This window comes from Lepisosteus oculatus, chromosome 2 (assembly GCF_040954835.1).
Source record: "Lepisosteus oculatus isolate fLepOcu1 chromosome 2, fLepOcu1.hap2, whole genome shotgun sequence".
Lineage (NCBI taxonomy): Eukaryota > Metazoa > Chordata > Actinopteri > Semionotiformes > Lepisosteidae > Lepisosteus > Lepisosteus oculatus.
The window spans coordinates 16,091,298-16,110,159 of record NC_090697.1 but is presented as its reverse complement, the minus strand read 5'-3'; the positions used below and the strand labels follow the sequence as shown (position 1 = coordinate 16,110,159).

Genomic DNA, 18,862 nt, shown 5'->3' with positions numbered 1-18,862 from the left:
ACAAATACAGTTTGTGACGCCCTCCCTATCATTTGTGAACAGGAGATACTAAAACAGCTATACTGTAGCTACATTATGCTACTCCAGCAATAATTATTAACCTTTCTATTTCTAGCAAGGTAGAAATTTCAGAGACAGACAGAATAATCCACACATCACAACATATGTTGGTTTATATAAAAAATTGAGAATGGTATACACAAGATTTAATTTACAAATCGATTTTATTCAAATGGAGATGCTTTACAAATTCATGAAAAACATGACCATACATTTTCCTCAAGAAATACTGTTAAACTATTTGTCGCACTCTTTATCAAAGGTACCAGCCTTGATTCTATCTCAGAAGAGGTTTTCTGTATCCAAGCAAACTTCCTGATGGTATCCATGTGGTATAAAAACATGCGGTATTCTGAGCTCTGTGACATCTCTTAGCTAGTTTCAGGTAATCATTGCATGAGGTAATGTTTTTATCTTTGAACAGCTAATCAAATACAAATTCAATTATTTTACTTTAAATCAGGAAAGCTTTCTAGGCAGCACATGCCTTACTCTCACAGATGACCACAGACCTGTCATATCCCTTCTTAATCATGCATTAAAATCTCAAGAGTGACCTAGAGTTTAATTTTTAAAATTACTAACATTTACTTTTACACATTTGTGAGGATTCAGTGCAGAGAACCATTGAGAATTCGCACATAACCAAGTCCACTTCTATACTGTTGCACAATGTACTACAGTATCTAGTATGTACAGTTAAAAGACATAAGTAACCATTCGTTACATGACAAATTAAAATAGTAATGCATTGGGTTTAAGTTAACACAATACAGCCAGAGTTTTCTTGGAAGAAAGGTTGCTTTTGGGTATGAGCAATTAATAGGTAAAAAGAAAACATCTGCTTATTCACTGTCTTGACTATATCTTATTTTTGTTGTTAGAAAACCAAAGGTAGCCTTTTTAATGGAAATATTGTACATTTTATATAGATAGATACAGTACTTTATTGATCCCGTGAGGGAAATTGCAGAATTGCATATGAGACTGTTTAAAAATACATCTTTCATTGTACCCCATAAAGCAGGCTTAGCACTGTTTAGCAATTATCTGTGGTTATTTGAGGGCAGGTAATGAAGAGTGGAACATGTTCTGAGATTTTACCTGTTAATTTTAGTTACGTATTGTATAATCTTTTACAGTTTTCTATTACTATCTGATTATTAAGCAAAAAAGTATTAGTTCCGTTACACATTATACATTTAGTATATTTAACTTAAGACTGCTTGAAATTAAATTTTTAAATCTCTTAGTTAACTTGAAAATTTAGTATTCCTCATCAATCTTCAAAATGTTCTTACCCATGGTTAGTTTTTTTCGAATCAATTGTTATTTTAAATTTTCCTTTGAAACGTGTGCAGCAGGGTTCATAAGACCCTTATGATGGGATGATGAGAAGGGGGGTCCTAGGGGAGATATAGAAATGTCTGAAAAACCAAACTACAATTAATGGAACTCTGAATTGTGTGAAATGAGGACAGTGGTCACTGCTAAGCTTTTAAACAGATTTACCTCTTAATTGAGATCACCAATATGACATGTTTACAAATCTGTAGTGTAATTTGAAAAGAGCTTCTCAATATAATTAATTTCATTAAGAAGCTCACTAGATTATTTTAAATTATTAAAAATTTTAAACTCTCTGAGTTGCGCAGTGCACAGCGCGGTAATTGTATCCCAAAACTAGGGATTGCATCAAAAGTTGTCACCAAGCATTCGTTAATCTCATTTAATTGCAACAGCATTGATCAACGGTCTTCATTGTTTCCCACTCATACCTTTTGCTTCGGGGAACATGTCAAAATCAAATGCTCAGCGAGGCTCAGATACAGATCGCGGAAATGCTCAATTGACACCCCAGGTAGGCTTAGGGTTAGGATTCACACATTATTTAGATGATTTTTAAGATCAGCCCTGAATTTGGGGGCACACGTCAGGATTAGGATGGGTGGTATTGCAGTCCTATCTGAAATTTTTTTCCAGAAACTCTCTGGGGCCTGGGTGGCGCAGTGCAGCACGCGGTAGTTGTATCCCGAAACTGAGTCGGTGGGATCAAAAGTTGTTACCAAGCATTATTGAATCACATTTAATTTGACATTTGTCTGTGTCAACGTTTTGTCTGTGAAGCCTTCTTAATACTGGTATCCCCATCTTATCTGGCAGGAAACTTTGCTTTCTCCTGCTTTTCCCCAAAATATTTATAACCTAGCACTGAAAACGAACCGGTGTATCTTCCAGGATGTTGTCTTGCTTTGCACCCTCGTCTTGTTTTTCCTACTGTAGTTCTTGGATAGGCTCCAGGCCACTGCAAACCTTGCCAGGAACATGCACTTTTCTGCTGGTAGATGGATTAATAAAGTTACACTAGATGTAGTCATCATCCACAAGGACAAAATACAATTCTATTTTTAAAGATATATACACAACGTAACCTGATCCGAAGTTATCCTTACCTTTTAGAAAAAAGGGATGGAACTGGCTGCTTCTTGCAGTCTTGAACGGTGTCTGGTAGAGATATTCCGCTCGTCTCAGGCAGCAGGAGACATAGGCCTGCTCCAAGTATCGGGCCACTACCGTAACAAATCATCGCCTCAAGAGAAATTCCATCTTTTGGGGACAAGACCGCATTTAAAATGCACCCAATCCGATACCACAGGTTCACAAAGCCTACACATTTCTGCCTGTGGAGAAAAAAAAAATTTAATATCAGAAGGCATTTGAGTGAATACAAACCACTGCAGCAAAGTGAGTCTGTAATGTGCAGATTACTAATACTGGTACGCAAAGGCAGTGCTTATATTAACTTTTCCATCCATCTATTTTCTAACTGCTTTAGCCAATAGAGGACAGTGGGGAACTAGAGCCCATCCCAGCAAGCAAAGGGTGCAAGACAGCAACCTTCACAATCTTTCTCATTAACGACCTTTCACTGCCAAGATGGGTTGAAAAGGAGTGAGAAAGATACATTCAAACATATCAATGATCCTGTGAGTTTTACATTGATATGGTAACCTGAAACTACAGAGAAGACCATTTGTATATGGAATCCAAAAGCCTGGGCTCTTGGATTTGTGAATTTAATCAGTTTTAGTCAACCAAAAAGGACTGGTAAAAAAAACAGTATCATTTTGATTCCAATTCATTACAATGTCACTTTTACACAACGCTCCCACAAAAGAAACGTAGTAAAACATGGAGTGTTCACGCATTGGCTGGGATCGATTGGCAGCAAACCCTGCCAGTTCACAGGGACTGGCAGACTTGCAGTGACCTCAGTGAGGGATATCCTTTTCCTTCAATCAAGTCTGAACATCTGGTACAGAGCTACTTCAATAGAGCAGCTGTCATTTTAAGGCCTTTTATCAATTTTAACAACTAGGAAGAAGACTGTAAATCATTAAGGTCATGGTTTAAGGGTGATTTAAAGACATTGGCGCAGTATGTGAATAGCAGCTAAGGTTTTCATGTGGGAACATGCTGCTGCAGCTGTTGCTGATTAATGATCTCTTTAAACAGGGTGAAGAAGGTTCATAGATGACTGTTCCTCAGTCAACATCAGTCACTCTGAGTGAGCCAGACTCTTAGTTCCTATGCGTTGAGGACTTCTAGTAAAAGGTTAACATCAGTCTCTCAGTTGCAAAGGTTAGACGGAATTGGTTTGACACGGCTGGGTAGACCAGATGATTGAAAGGAGAAGAATGGTTGGTTCTCCTGAGGGATATGTCTAGCCACCACCTGGGGAAAATTCTCTGAGGACCAGGTTTACTCGAGGTTATGCAATACAAATGTATTTTATACTATTCTTATGTTCAATAGTGCAGTACTATACCAGAATAACAATTGTTTTCCATAGTCCAAATGCCTTTGTGTGTTACAAACAGCAGGCAGGAAATAACAAGCTATTCTTCATAACTAGCATTATTTTTACAGCTCCAGTACAGGTCTGATGAAACAGTAATAAGTCAGGACCAAAAATCAAGAATTCTGCCCCTGTAATCCAAATACAACACCGAACACCTCAGACAGGACGAAGAGAGAGATGACAGATGATGAATGTTCCCCCCATCTCTCTCTCTCGTCTTCTTTTTGTCTCAGTCTTCACTGCATTTATGCAGTGGTCCATTCCACTGGAAATGGGTTCATTGACCTCCCTAGAAATATACATCACTGGTGAATGTTCTTTAATATGGTGGTCTGAATGATGTATAGTGAAGTTAATTAACTTAAGTAAATCATTAGGAGCACACTGTGTCACACATCTGTGTCTTGCCCATCTAGGTACTGTAAATACAGCAAACAATACAATGTGTTCTAAGTGATAAAGTGATGCAGTTGGGAAACATACTGTAAAAGTTTAGCAACATTTCTACCCCCAGTCATAACAATAGAAAATATCAATATATTTATTTAATAATTAAATATATAGGCACTAAACAACCTCAAGAGGATAAGTTGCTCTCAGTTTATTGTTTTTCATTCCAGTATATTCAATTCATAGGCATGATATAGTGATGTTCTCCCTAATATTTGTGAAACCAAAGAAACATGTAAGAAAAAGCCAATTATTTACCTTATAACTGTAGGAAACAGTTCTATTCCATAGAGCAGGGACACAAATACTGTAGTCTGCATACATAATTTCCCAATTAAAGCTAATGCCATTACAAGTGAAGGCATGTCTAAAGAAAAGATAGGGAAAAACAAACGATTATAATTTTTTAAAATAAAGTCTCGATGTCAACTACAACTATAACTATTATAGTCGTTATTCAACATGAACAGTTTCAGTGTATTGAAACAAGAATAATCTCATAATACAAAGTTATATTTAGGATTGCTCACCACACAACTTGGAAACCAGGAGGGACAGCAAGCAGCCCGATCCACTCATCAACAGGGAAATCATGGTGAATGTTCTACGACCAAATCTTACCAACAGTAAAGGTACCAGCAAAGTCGGCATTTCAGTCAGTCCTGAGAAAAACTGGGCGAGATAGATATTCACACCAAAATTTCCCACGTTGAAACATATTCCATAGTATGTAAGGGCAGAAGACAAACTGAAAAAAATAGTAACATCCTGTCAAGCGCAGAGATCCATGGGGACTGAAAAACACTGACAAGTTGTGAATACTGAATTAATTGTTACTACACTCCTTGGTGGTGCTCATCCCACTATGTGTTGCCACTTCAGTTACCACTGACCAGTCACAGTCAGCTAGTGACATGGCCCAGACTCAAACCCATAATCACAGAGTTCACCCTGCACGTGGGCTAGTGTCCTTATCAGCTGAGCCACTTGCAAGATCCCAGTTTTCTTTTTACATTAATTAGTTAACCAGCTTTGAAATAAGGTTTCATATTGGTCAACAGAATTTGTAATTTGTAATCCCAGATACCACTTACCTTATAAAACTCATGATACAAAGACGCTGGACTATAGTTTGCGATTTGAAGTGCTGAAAATCAGAAATTCTTTCACTTGCATTATTTTGTTCAATGGGTTGCTGGGTTTTCATTCCAACAGTCTCCAAAATCTATGAGTAACAGGTAAAATATAGAGTAACTAACAGTTTATTAACTAGAATAAACACTAAATGTCAGTACTTATAATGCATATTCATACATGCATTGCCACATTACATCAATATTAAATAAAAATGTATCTCTATATCATCTTTCTTTCACACTGAAATTAAGTTAAAGATATGTATATGATATGTATTGTCAAACTGCATCCCCACATTTAAAATGATCAACTGCAGGGGTAATAATAATTCCTTTTAATTATATAGCACCTTTCTGGACACTCCACAGTACAGTGTCCCCATCACTATACTGGGACATTAGGATCCACAAAGACCACAGGGTGAGCCCTTCCTACTGATCCCACTAACACCACTTCCAGCAGCAACCTTAACTTTCCCAGGAGGTCTCCCATCTATCTAGGTACTGGCCAAGCTCACACCTGCTTAGCTTTAGTGGGCTGCCAGTTGTGAGTTGCAGGGTAATATAGCCGCTGGCATTCATGGCATTTTCTATTCTGAATTTAGACAGGCAATTAAAATAAATATTTGTTAACTTCCACAAGTAATAAGTAAAGAGCTGAATGATACTTTTCTTGATTACAAGTAATTAAAAAGGTTATAAACAAGGATAGATTATTTGGGCCATCAAATGTATACAGTTTCGTTCATTCAGTTCAGCTTTTTCTTGAATGCCAGTGTTAAGAGTTTGTTTGCCGAAGGCTGCTTCAACAAAGTCACTGTGCTGCTTGCTGTTTCTGACTCCCATAATCTCTGTGCAAAGAAGTGTAATATTGCATTCCAAGCACAAAATGAAAACTGAGCAAGTCCTTACTAGATCCAGATTTTCCTGGTCCTTTCTGCTTTCATGTCTGTACTCTTCTAGCGTACTGAACCTTTTCTTCATCAGTAGCCACCTCGGTGACTCTGGAATACAGCTACCAAAAAACAAAAAATGTTGAATCAACACCGGAAGAAAAAGGCTAGAAGTATTAAAATGCAAAAGGAGCAGATACCGTATGTATTTCTTACAAGTAAAGAGGGATACAAAGAAGCTGTGGAACTGCAATGGCTAAATAAAACTGTTGCCAGTTTGATGCAAGATATGCAATCAGAGCCAGAAACATCATCCCAATGCTGAAGGAAAAGGAAAGCAAGGCGGGGGGCCATACGTGGTATCTGGGCAAGCTCCACTCAACTCCTGAGGAAACAGAGAGAAAATGGTCATAGAGTTCTGAAGCTATGTGCCATTATGAACATTACTTCAGAAGAACAGTCAAATTAAACACTGTATGGCATGAAGCTGTCTTAAATAACTGAATTATTTTTTTTTTTAAATTAACTAATGATTTTAATAATGTTGCACAGAATGTATTTTTTCTTTCTGTAAATTGGAATTAATAATTGGTTATTTATTGTTTATACAGTACTCCCCTCAATCTGCAATTCCACACATAATCGTATTTCATACCAGCACAGAAGCACACAGACACGTTCCATTCCTTCCAAAGGCACGCAATTAAGCAGCTCATCCCAGACAGCAGAGCTAGGAGGAGGCACCAGCTCTCCCTGACATCACTGTAGTTTCACACTGGCAGCACCAGACAAGTGCAAACCAGGGACACCTAGATCAAATTCAGCTTATACAACCCTGATGGGTCTCGCCAATTGAGCTGCTGTCTGGGAACAACCATACTCAATCCATGACACAGTGCCGACTCAAAACTGCAATATCTGGACCATAGGGTTCACCCTTACTGAGAAATTAAATATCTCCTGTTTGCAAAAACATGGTACGATAGACTGAATAATACTGACTTAACTGATCATGTCATGTACTACAGCAAAGAAAATTCTCCAAGGTCTTCCAATACAATTCTCACATCCTTCATTTTTTTTCAAACTCTCCTAACTGCAAGTTCACGATCTACAGCCTAAAGAGATGCACCAGAATATCGGTGTGCATAATTCCAGCTCTTGTGAAGCGAGCCTTACCTCCAAGAAAAAGTGAAAAGTGTCTTACCCAAACTAAAGGAAGCGATGTTTATACCACAGCACATTATTCCACCAATCAGACGAGCAGTTAGATGGAAAATGGCATTGGGTATAAATGCAGGCATCAATGCTATGATTGCCTGTATAGTACTGCATCCCACAAGGAGGACTTTCTTTCCATATCTTTATTAAAAAAAAGATTGTTAGACAGCCCTATGAAAAGCAAGAAATAAAGCTAAAGACACTCAACAGCACAAAATAATAAGTCATGTTTAAAGTAGTGAAAATAGAATGTAGAAGGTTTAATTTGGTATTCTGAGTTGCAAAACAAGCATCTGAAGCACCACTGGAGAATTTCAAAAACAATTTGTTGCTTTTCACAAAAAACAAACAAACTTATCATCCATCCATCAATTTTCTAAACACTACATCCAACTGATGGTTGTGGGGGATCCAGAGGCTATCCCAGAAAGCAACGGGCACGAAGCAGGGTACATCCTGGATGGGACACCAGTCAATCACTGCGCACACACAGGCACAAACACATACACATTCACACCAGGACTTATTTTCCCCAGAAGCAAATTTACCTGCCAGTTTGTCTTTGGACTGTGGAAGGAAACTGGAGCACCCAGAGGAAACCCAAGCAGGATACAAACTCCACACTAATAGCACCCCATGTCCAGAACTGAACCCAGTGCCCCAGCACCACGAGATAGAAATGTTAACCACTGCCCCACCATGCCGTCAAAATGATAATCTGTGAGCTTAACGTTTTAAATATAATTTACAACAGCCAAGAAGAGATATTTAAAAAAATTAAAAACAATGAAAGTTGACCCTGGTTGACCCGTCAGTTACATAGTCATTAGGGATTTTACTGAAGGGGAAAACTAACTGAGGATATTTGGGTAAACTGAAAATGAGAAGTCCCTGACCACAGCAGTATATTATACAACCACCAAGATAACATAGAAGCCTACGGTATATCATCTCCACAACCCCATGAGGAATGTGTAGTGTTGAAGACGGTGTTATAGTAATGGGGGATTTTAAATCACTGAACACATATAGTAAATACAGGAAATCACCAAAATGGATTCCCGGTAATAGTCACTGTAACAGTCTCAACCTGTCACACTTACCATGTTTTAATTAGACCACATTTGGAATATTACATACAGTACAGTTGTGGTCTCCACATGGCAAAAAAGAACAAAAAAGCTTTATAATAAGTCCAAAAGAGAAGCAGCAAAAGTCATTCTGGAACTAAAGTAGGTGATATAATATGAGGACACACTGAAGAACCACGATCTCTTTAATATCTGAGAAAGATAGCTAAAAAGCAGTTTACAAAAGTTTGAAGAGAATGAAAGTTGACCTAAGATGTTATTTTCAATTAGGCTCAGCAAGCAGGAGGTCTGAAAGATGAAGTTATGCAGTCCTCATTAGCGATTTTACTGAAGGGGAAAAATTGCAGAGGATAACAAAATGCACAATTTACAGCTCCATTCCTGTTATTCGCAGTAATATGACTTGCAGATGCATCTATATAGAATCTTGAAATTCCTTTATTTTGGGTCAGCAGTTGCTTTTCCCATCTTAATGCATGTAACAAAACACTGAAAAACAATACATTGTCCTTTTCTAGCAGTAACTGTAATTAACTGTTCTGAATAATTTAATTTAAAAAATGGAAAAGGACTGTGTTCTCACATGAAGGCTGTCACCTAACTCATTAGCTGTTTTCATTAGAAGTGAAGTAGTTTAATGTCTTTTACTGTGTTCTCTTCTACACTTCCTTCAATCCATTTTCCAAACAATCATATACAGCCATGAATTTCACTATGGCCTGGTGACTTGTGATGCAGATGAGAAGAATCATAAACTACACATCTAATATCGCCAACATTCATTTCCTCTCTTCCGTTAACCAAATTTCATTTGAAATTATTTTTATCTCCTCTTATTACATTAATTCCTAACTTCATTGTTTAGCTCCAAATCACGTTTCTTAAAGGCAATCTTACTTGTCTGAGAGAGCACCACCAAACAGTGAACCAAGCAGGAGTCCACTCATATACATTGTTAGGCCGTACTCCCGAAGTTTGTTGTCTCCACATTCTGAACTCTGCGGTACAAAACAGATAGCAAGCTTCATATTTTAAAAACTGAAAGGGAAAAAGAAAACCTGGACTCTTCCACTAAAAAGCGATTTTATTATTTTTCTATACTTACAGTAAAATAGTTAATAGTCACTTAATATGATATACTCTATGATTACATTATATGGATAGGCTTTTTTTAGTACTTACAGTTCTGTTTACAGCATGATTTACCATTACATGCTTGTTTTTATTTTCAGTACCTTTAAATGTTATTCATGTTCTATAAATGATCTCCAAAGACAGACGTGCACACAGCCAATAAATCTTAAAGAGCTTTTGCACGCTCAAAAACATGTCTCATTCACGATCACGGTTTTTCTTGCTGAACAGTCTTAAAGCTTCCGTCAGCAAATCTGACAAAATTGCCAAATGTGGTGATGTTTTGCATTGACGTGTTGTTATTCATGTCAACTTTCTTTAGTGGTGCTGGTCTGTGCGTTCATTTTTTAAGATACCATCGAACATAAATGTTACAAATGAGAGCTACTGTAGTAGCTACCGTAATTGATCTAAGGCAGCTGTTTCTTGAAAGAAACTAGAATATCGGCTTCAACCTACATTACCTAAGTAGGTTTCTATAGCAAATATCTATCGAGTTGTGACCATGTTTTTAAGAGTACTCCGCGATTTCATTAACAACAACTTGAAGAAGTGTAACACACCTCTTTTATTGGTACTCACGTTAAAACTTTCTGCAAACGCGATCGAGAGAGACCTGTTTTCGTTGGATATGTCGTATGAGAAGTTCTTCTCTGGTGACTCATCTAAAAAGTTCACATTTCCAGACTCCCTTAAACTTGCACAAGAAAAATGATGTACCGTAAAAACGTCTACAAAAAACATAAATGCCGTAAAAACAAATATTAGACTGAGCCGCCAATACACGCTCTTCTGTAAAGGACCCATTACTCGAAAGACACAGATTTGCCTCTCCTCACTCGTGGGTATTAATAGCTCAAGCTGCCTGCCTGTCAGGCGCACTCCATTTCTAATTAATGGTTACCTAAACGGCACACAGACGGCACAGTGGCGCGGTGGTTAGCATTGTAGCTCTGTGTTCATTTTCTGGGGTGCTACAGTATCTATTACCCTCTGCAAAAACAATACATTGTTCTTTCTCTGGCAACAATAGTCAATTTATTTTACGGGTCTTTATTACAAAGGCTCCTGAAAAGCACATGGACATAAAAGGGGTTTCTCTCAAAGTCTGCGAAGAGTACCTCCAAAATTCTTTTTCCATTTCTTTTTTTCAAAAACGTCTTGGTTTTCAAGCTTAGCCAACGCGTTACTCGATAAACGGCAGTTTTCACTGGGTGCAACGTGTGTGTGGAGTTTGTTATCGTGGGTTTCCTCTCACAGTCCAAAGACACACTGGAAGGTTAATTGGTTTCTGGGAAAACTGGCCCAAGGTGCGAGTGTCTGTGTGTCTGGACTGTTATGGACTGCTTGCTTGGATAGGCAATCCTATATTAGAAAAAGCGGCTAAAAATGGAGGGACAGATAGTGCCTGTGCATTCATTTCTAATGGTTCAGAGATTTAAAATTCGGTTCAAAATATACTGAATATTTTTTTTGTTCTTTAAATATTTGCACAATGTACTTAACTGATAATGTTTATTTATTAGCCCTATACAATTTCTTGCATTAGGAATTCATCTTTTTCACATACCCCAGCTTTTTTCCATGAGACACAGACAGGGAGAGAAGCCTGGGGTCAGAGCACAGGGTCAGCCATTGTACAGCACCCCTGGAGCAGTTGGGGTTAAGGGCCTTGCTCAGGGGCCCAATGGAGTAGGATTCCTCTGCTGGCCGCGGGATTTGAGCCGGCAACCTTCCAGTCACGGGCACAGATCCTTAGCCACAGAGCCACCGCTCTGCCCTGGAGCTGTACACAACCATGCATACTGCATGTGCATTTACAAAAATATCAAAATACATCGTCAATACATTAATCTTTTAATTAGTCCAGAAGTATTAAGACCAACCTTGAAGTGATACAGTATACCTTAGACTCTTTTACTGTATATACCTTGAACTATTCTATTAAAAAACTTCATATTTCCCCATTATTATCCATCCATCCTTTTTCTAACCTTTTTATAACATATAGGGTCACGGGGGAGGCAAATCCCCCTATTATTACAGTGTATTTGTAAAAAATCCTTAAGTAAAATAGTGATGTAATGTGCAAGGCAATCAAGAAGATGTCTTTAAATAACTAAAAAGAAATCATGCTTTGAGGACACCAGACTGTTTGAAAAGAAATTCATGTCCACAGTAAGCTACTGCAGTTGAAAAACTAGTCCCAAATGGGGAGTTCCCATCAGTTAAAACATTAGGGTTGATGTGAGCTACTGTAGTTACCACCAGGCTTTTCCACATCCCAGTTCTGCCTTAGTGACTGCCTGCCTTTTGGTGGGTAGTTGCAGATAACATAACTAAACAATCCCCAGCATGCCTTGAGGCTCTCCAACCTCTGTATCTTTCTAGGCATGGAGCCACACAGGAGGTAGCCTGTCTTTGCCATCAGTGTTGAACCCTCATAACTGGCCTGTATTGGTTAAATAGTATAGAATGTTAAAAGGCTGAGTTGTAATCAGTATTGGAGTAGGTAGTATACCCCTTAACATGCTACAATACAATATATAACACAGAACTATTTGCAACACTCCAGTTTCTGACCCCATGGTTCAGCTGTGACTGCATCCCAAAGTAAAAAAAGCAAATTAGGATCTAACCATGACAGTCAATTGCCTTTGGTACTTGAGCAGCACCTGTGCAACACAGAATTCTCTGTGCTGCTGTATTTCTGAGGAAATGTTTGATGTCTTTTCGCTTTCTTTTTCCATACAACAAGCATGCGTTCATAATTTCAAACATCTGGGTCAAGATACCGTAATAAATAGAAAATGTGTTAATGCATATTGTTTCTCATATTTTATTTGGGTTTAGTTAATGTCATCTTGAATTAGGTAGAAACAATTTAAGAGTTAAGAAACAATCTACCGTATATAATTTGGTGGGGCACTTTTCTTACAATGCTAGAATATTGCTGCTGTCTAGTTACTTACAAGAGAACTTTGTCCCCGGTTGTTCCATGGCTCTTTGTTGAACTCTCCTTACATACAGTACTATGAACAGAATACTTTTCCTTAGCCTGATAATGCAATGGCTAACTGATACAGGGTATTTGAAAGCAGCTGACCATTCAAATCGACCAGAGAGGTAAGGTTAAGGTAACTAGGAATCTGCCCTTCAAACAGGTGAACTAAGGAATTAGACTGCTTTCAAGATTAATAGGGCTTTCGGTGTGTAGTTTATAATTACACATTTCTTCTCATGATCCTTTGGAGCATCAAGACTAAGAGAGACTAATTCAGGTGGTTAATAACACAGCTGTCAGTTACATACGCAATTTCCATACCTGATCTGGTTAAGTGGTTTTGGAGTACTGTATGTGTGGATACTGTGCTCATACACTACAAGCTGCCCTCAGGGCTCAAATTCAGCCTGATTGAGATAATCATTTTCTAATACTTTAAAACATTAATGAATTGTAAACTGCAGCCACATTTTGAATGTACATAAAAGAGAAATGTACATTACAATTTTTAGGACTGAAATTGCTGAAGCAACCTACAAACGGTGTTTTGGGGTTTATGTTGCGTCTGCCATAGTCTTTACAAGGAAATGGTAAAAAAAATTATAAAATGTAAAAACTGGATTATGAAGTGCCAAGCACAATCCATAGAAATAAAGCAAAAAATAAAGTTTGTAAAGAATTGGAATATTGTGTTGATTTTATCATGAAAAAGTTACAAAAATACCATGAAAGCTACCAAGATAGTTCAAAGAAGAGGAACCAAAATGTTTCTCAGCTTCAAAAAATAAGGCTGAATTCCCTCCTATCTTTTGTTTGTTTTCTAATTTCCTAGGCTCTAAAACTGGCTTTAAAAAATTAGAGTGGTTGATTCTCTTCCATCAAGGGACTAACTGTATATTTTGCTTCAAACACTTTCCACATTTTTAGAAAAGAGTAATAGTTCTTAGACTCTCTTTCATCTATCAAAACAGTATTTTTACTATTACGTCATCAGGTTTTTAAAATGTGTAATTTCAGTTAATGCTCTTCCTCTGTTGCTCTCTGTCCTCCATGGTTTTATGTGACAGTTACTCAGCAATCTCAGAATGGAAAGAGGACTGGATCGTCCGGATTACCATACATGAAGTACACACAGTACTTCTTTATAATAATAATAATTGCTTACACTTATATAGCGCTTTTCTGGACAGTCCACTGAAAGCGCTTTACAGGTAATGGGGACTCCCCTCCACCACCACCAATGTGGAGCCCCACCTGGATGATGCGACGGCAGCCATAGTGCGCCAGAACGCTCACCACACATCAGCTATCAGTGGGGAGGAGAGCAGAGTAATGAAGCCAATTCATAGATGGGGATTACTAGGAGGCCATGATTGGTAAAGACCACGGGGAAATTTGGCCAGGATGCTGGGGTTACACCCCTACTCTTTTTATGAAATGCCCTGGGATTTTTAATGACTACAGAGAGTCAGGACCTTGGTTTTATATCTCATCTGAAGAACGGCGACTTTTTACAGTATAGCATCCCCGTCACTATACTGGGGCATTAGGACCCACATAGGCCGCAACCTTAGTTTTTCCCAGGAGATCTCCTATTCAGGTACTGACCAGGCACTGACCAGGCTCACACCTGCTGAGCTTCAGTGGGCTGCCAGTTGTAATTGGAGAGTGAAATGGCTGCTGGCTTTATCTGGCTCATTCATATACAGTACAGGAGTTTTAAAAAAGCAAAAAAGGCTCGCCAACTGACTCATATCTAGTGACGAATGTGCTTTAAAATCAGGATTTTCTGGTTACTGTATTTAAATTGTAGGTGTGGAAAAATTCCAAAGAGGTATTATGACAAATTGCATGGTTTGTTAGATAACACCATACAACTAAAAAAAAAAATAGATTAATTCTATCTAATTCCTTTGTGAAACTGCCTTCAGAAAAAACAAAAATCTAACTACTAAACAATTACAATACTTAGCAAGAGAATAAATATATTTAATTAAGACAGATTGATTAACAGGAAAAAGGAACAGTGTAAACCCTTGTAGTAAGTAAATACATTACATACAGATGGAAATTGAAACAGGATGGAATAAAAACCAAAAGATCTAAAATCTCTTTTGTACAATAAATGTAACATACAACTCTTTGAGGCCAACCTCAATATGCCAAGAGACTTGTAGTGTGAAATAATAAAGAAATCAAATAATAATAGTCATAAAGTCTTCAAGAGTTTTATAACCTGTAAATCAGTTGTTGCACAATTGTTCATTCGGAAACTAGAAACAACAGTATTCTTCTTTCTGAAGACCACTTTTAGAATAAAGAAAGTAAATTAGGCACTATCCAACACATTGAATCACTGCTACTGCTTTGGGAAGTTTTAATGGCAGAACATAGTTAGCAGATTCTGTTGATGGTGTAGACTACACTAGGTGAGCCTCGGCCCTAGCCCACCTCTTGATGGACAAAAAAAGAGGAGACACAGTAGTGCCAAATAGACCTCTTCCTGCTTGGATGTCACTTCAAGAGAGTTACTAACTTTCTCTGTTTTCTAGACTTTGTGCATTATTTCACTGTTATAACTGTTTCTATGTATGAACGTTATAACATGGGTGGTGTGGTGGCTCTCTGGCTAAGGATCTGCGCCTGTGGCTGCAAGATTGCCAGTTCGTATCCCGTGGCCGGCAGAGGAAACCTATTCCATCAGGCACCAGAGTTAGGCCCTTAACCCCAACTGCTCCGGGGGTATGATTGGCTGCCCCTGCATTCTGACCCCAAGCTTCTCTCCCTGCCTGTGTGTCTCATGGAGAGCAAATTGGGGTATGTGAAAAGACAAATTCCTATTACAAGAAATTGTATGTGGCCGATAAAGTGATTAAAAAAAAGCAACAATCTGTTATGCTGCCGCTGGTTGTTGTACACTGCCACAGTCACAGTGACAGGCTGAGACCTAACTGCAGCACTTGGGATTCTCAGCAATGCTTTGGAAGACTGGAGGGTGATGGAAGTGGAGCCGGATAATGAAGGCCGACAGACAGGGAAGTCTGGAGCAGTGAGGCTGACAGAGAAGCCTGAATGCTTAAGGCTGACAGGGAATTCTGGTGCTGTGAGACAGAGGGTGAATGCGGAGAAGATCAGGAAGCTGAAGAAGAAGGCCATTTCTGAACCTTGCAAAGGCAGGTTTTTAAAGCAGGCAGGAGACTGACCTACTTAAGATAACTCAATGTCAGAGCACTGATCCCGCTGGGTTTCAGGACTTAAATGTAGTGCCTAATTGGATGATTGATTGGATAATTCAGTCTCTGATCAAGAGGGAGATGGATGCGCAGATAGGAGGCCCAACCTGGTCCTCACGGTCTTGGTTGGTATGTGAGCAACTCCCAGCCCAGACATGACACAATTCTGTTAAGGGTGTTGAGTATTCTCCTTAAATTACAACTGGTCCTGCCTTTTCACTCAATCTGTTCACCCATGTATTGAGCCACATAAGTGAAGAAGAGAATCCCACATTGTTTTTCCCTCTTTAGGCTCAGGCACTTACTTTGCACACTTCCTGTTCTAACAAAGTTTCCTTTCAAACAAGGAAAACTATAAATTCAAAGCTTATGGTCTCTGAGCCATAACTATACTTTAGTATTAGAATCATTTTGAATAATCCCAATTTTTACCTCTGGTTAAAACTATATGAAAAGCCATATATTCATATACACTGACCTTCCTTATGTGGTCTAAAGTTCTGGTGATGAAGGTGAAGAGAATTAGGGAGGAGTATTATGGGATTTAAGATGGAAGGGTACATGGGAAGGTCAAATGGTGATCATTTATTGGACTGTGCAGCTTATTAACCAATTAAGATTAAAAATGATAGTGTAGGTGGGGTAACAGTTAATCAGCCACCCTCACCTGAAAGTGTATTTTATCTCTGAAGCTTTCTTTGTTTCTTCATGTTTAATTTGTACGAGATTACTTGTTGTATTGTGGAACCTCTATTGTGCGCACATCGTGAATAAAGGAAGAAAATTCATCCCCCTGCTGTCTTCGCTCTGGTTCATTTGGGGTTGCCCTGACTGAGTGCTAACACCTTGAAGTACCAAAGCTGTAATTGATCCATTAAATGCAATGCTGTACAAACGTTTAAATTTGTGAAAGTTTACACAAATTCGACCTCAATCGACCTATGTAATGTAATTTAGGATTAAACTAAAAAGTGTAGTGTGTGGAGGAAGTATCCTAAGTCTTAAGTGAGTGATCTGTCCAGTCAGAGGCACAGTATAATCTGCAAGCGATTCACACTGATGCGGAACAGGCCTTCTGAATGTGCAGTTTCTATAGCTTCACTTGACCTGGAACCCCTTTCCTAGAAGCCATCTCACCCCCCATATCAAGAGACCTAAAAACGTTCTATTAAAAAACAATTGTGGCAGCAAGTGCTGTTGCATCTTGGGTCATGAGTTCTGGCTTGCATGTCTTTTCCATCTTCGTGCTGTTACAAGCTGCACACTGTAGACACATGAAATAAGGCTGTCATGAGAAATGAGGAAATCGGGTCCTGGTTAGGAAATATACACCCCCTGTTGTAGGTGGATGGTTTCTTTTTCCTGGTCCTGTGAGAAGTTATTAAAAAAGCACAAACGTTAAAAGTGTACAATGACGAATTAACCATTTTTAACATTAAGTCAGAGACACACAACTTTCATTTCCAGTAATGGTGAGTACTAGTGCCAAGCCTTCCACACAGCCCGTAGACTGATCCAAGCCCTGCAAATGAGGCACAAGTATGGTCGGTGGAATGCAGAACCTGTTTCTTTTACAAAACTCCTCTCTATACAAAATAACCCCCAAAACAGCATTGTGTAAAATCCCTGAACTGTATGCCTGTTACAGTAAGGCTTATTGCTTGCCTGTTAGTTGAAGTGAAACCACGTTGTCACTGTAAAGTGATTCATACAAGGTAGAATAACTTCAGTCGTGGAAAAGTGTTGTTTATTAAGCTTTGGCTTCACTGACCGTGAATAACCTGAAAAAAAAACAAGTAGAAGTTAATTTCACACTGAAAAGAAAAAAAAGGAAAAAATATTTTGGCTGTGGAGTGGAAAACATTCATTGGTAGGGCTTAGAGGGACTCTTTCATTGTGCATCTCCAGTCCCAACATCCACTTGCTCTGATTGATTGATAAAGGACAATCACTTTTTTAGAACACCTGTAATATACATGTAGCAGAGATTGCATGACTTTGCATGAGTGTGTACTTAACTTGAGATGTTTCATGTGAAATAAAGTTTATTTTGATAGAAAAAAAGAATAGCGAAAACTATGCCTTCTGACTAATAAAAAAGCTCTTCCATTACCACTCATTTGTGTGTTTACTGTCCTCGTTACAATATGTTCCATTGAAAGGCTTTGTCAGGATTTGCCTGCAGCCATTTTAACTTGTTGCTTGTTTGGGAAGTTTTCAGCCTTTTAAGACCCAAACCATATACTCCAAAGGCTGGAACGGAGACTGTAGATTTTCACTGATCTATTTTCACACTTAACGCAACATGGAACCCATGGGCAATTGGAAACAACGGTCAGCCATTTATCCCAATACTTACACTCACCCCAAATGGGGGGATTGAGCACAACAAATGCCATTGTTCAAACATATGTGCTAGACATGTATGACAAATAATACCCAGAAGCAAAAGCTGAAAGTCTATGTCTACACTTTAGCCTTATGTTACCCTTTTGATCTGAGACACACATTTCATTATGCATCCCGGTTACTTTGTTCCTGGCACTAATGAGATAAACAAAAGATTATTAACAACACTTAACACAAACTCCTGTAAAAAGATTATTTACAACAGCAGCCAGTCATAGTGCCCTGGTCTTATGCAAATAAAATAAACAAAGGTGAGATAATGAAGCTTTTCCTCCACTGGACATGAACCTGACAGGGATTTTGAGAGCCCTTGCTCTAACCCAGATAAGGCTACTGACAGGTACAAGCTCTCACTGATGGGTGCTAAAA

At 38.5% G+C, this 18,862-nt stretch overlaps 1 protein-coding gene across 2 annotated transcripts; it reads right to left on the bottom strand.

Moving 5' to 3' along the window:
- Positions 1-205: 205 nt before the first annotated feature.
- LOC102693669 (solute carrier family 22 member 13) lies at positions 206-10,737 on the bottom strand. Of its 2 annotated transcripts, none has more exons than XM_015357626.2 (10): positions 10,430-10,737; positions 9,611-9,711; positions 7,609-7,763; positions 6,618-6,786; positions 6,421-6,523; positions 5,467-5,597; positions 4,903-5,120; positions 4,631-4,739; positions 2,514-2,741; positions 206-2,398 (listed from the first exon to the last, which is right to left on the bottom strand). In XM_015357626.2, the coding sequence occupies exons 1-10, from the start codon at positions 10,652-10,654 to the stop codon at positions 2,335-2,337; spliced, it is 1,503 nt and encodes a 500-aa protein (XP_015213112.2). In that variant the 5' UTR covers positions 10,655-10,737; the 3' UTR covers positions 206-2,334. The 2 variants fall into 2 exon arrangements, with proteins under 2 accessions (XP_015213112.2, XP_015213117.2); XM_015357631.2 differs by having other exon boundaries at positions 206-2,395.
- Between the last annotated feature and the right edge of the window lie 8,125 nt (positions 10,738-18,862).

Bases quoted from the DNA above. Each gene is read 5' to 3' on its own strand.
- LOC102693669 (XM_015357626.2), bottom strand. From the start codon at position 10,654: ATGGGTCCTTTACAGAAGAGCGTGTATTGGCGGCTCAGTCTAATATTT. The intron at 6,524-6,617 runs GTAAGAAATACA...GTTTTTTGGTAG, and splicing joins CTTTGTATCCCTCTTTACTT to CTGTATTCCAGAGTCACCGA. The intron at 2,399-2,513 runs GTAAGGATAACT...TCCATCTACCAG, and splicing joins CCATCCCTTTTTTCTAAAAG to CAGAAAAGTGCATGTTCCTG.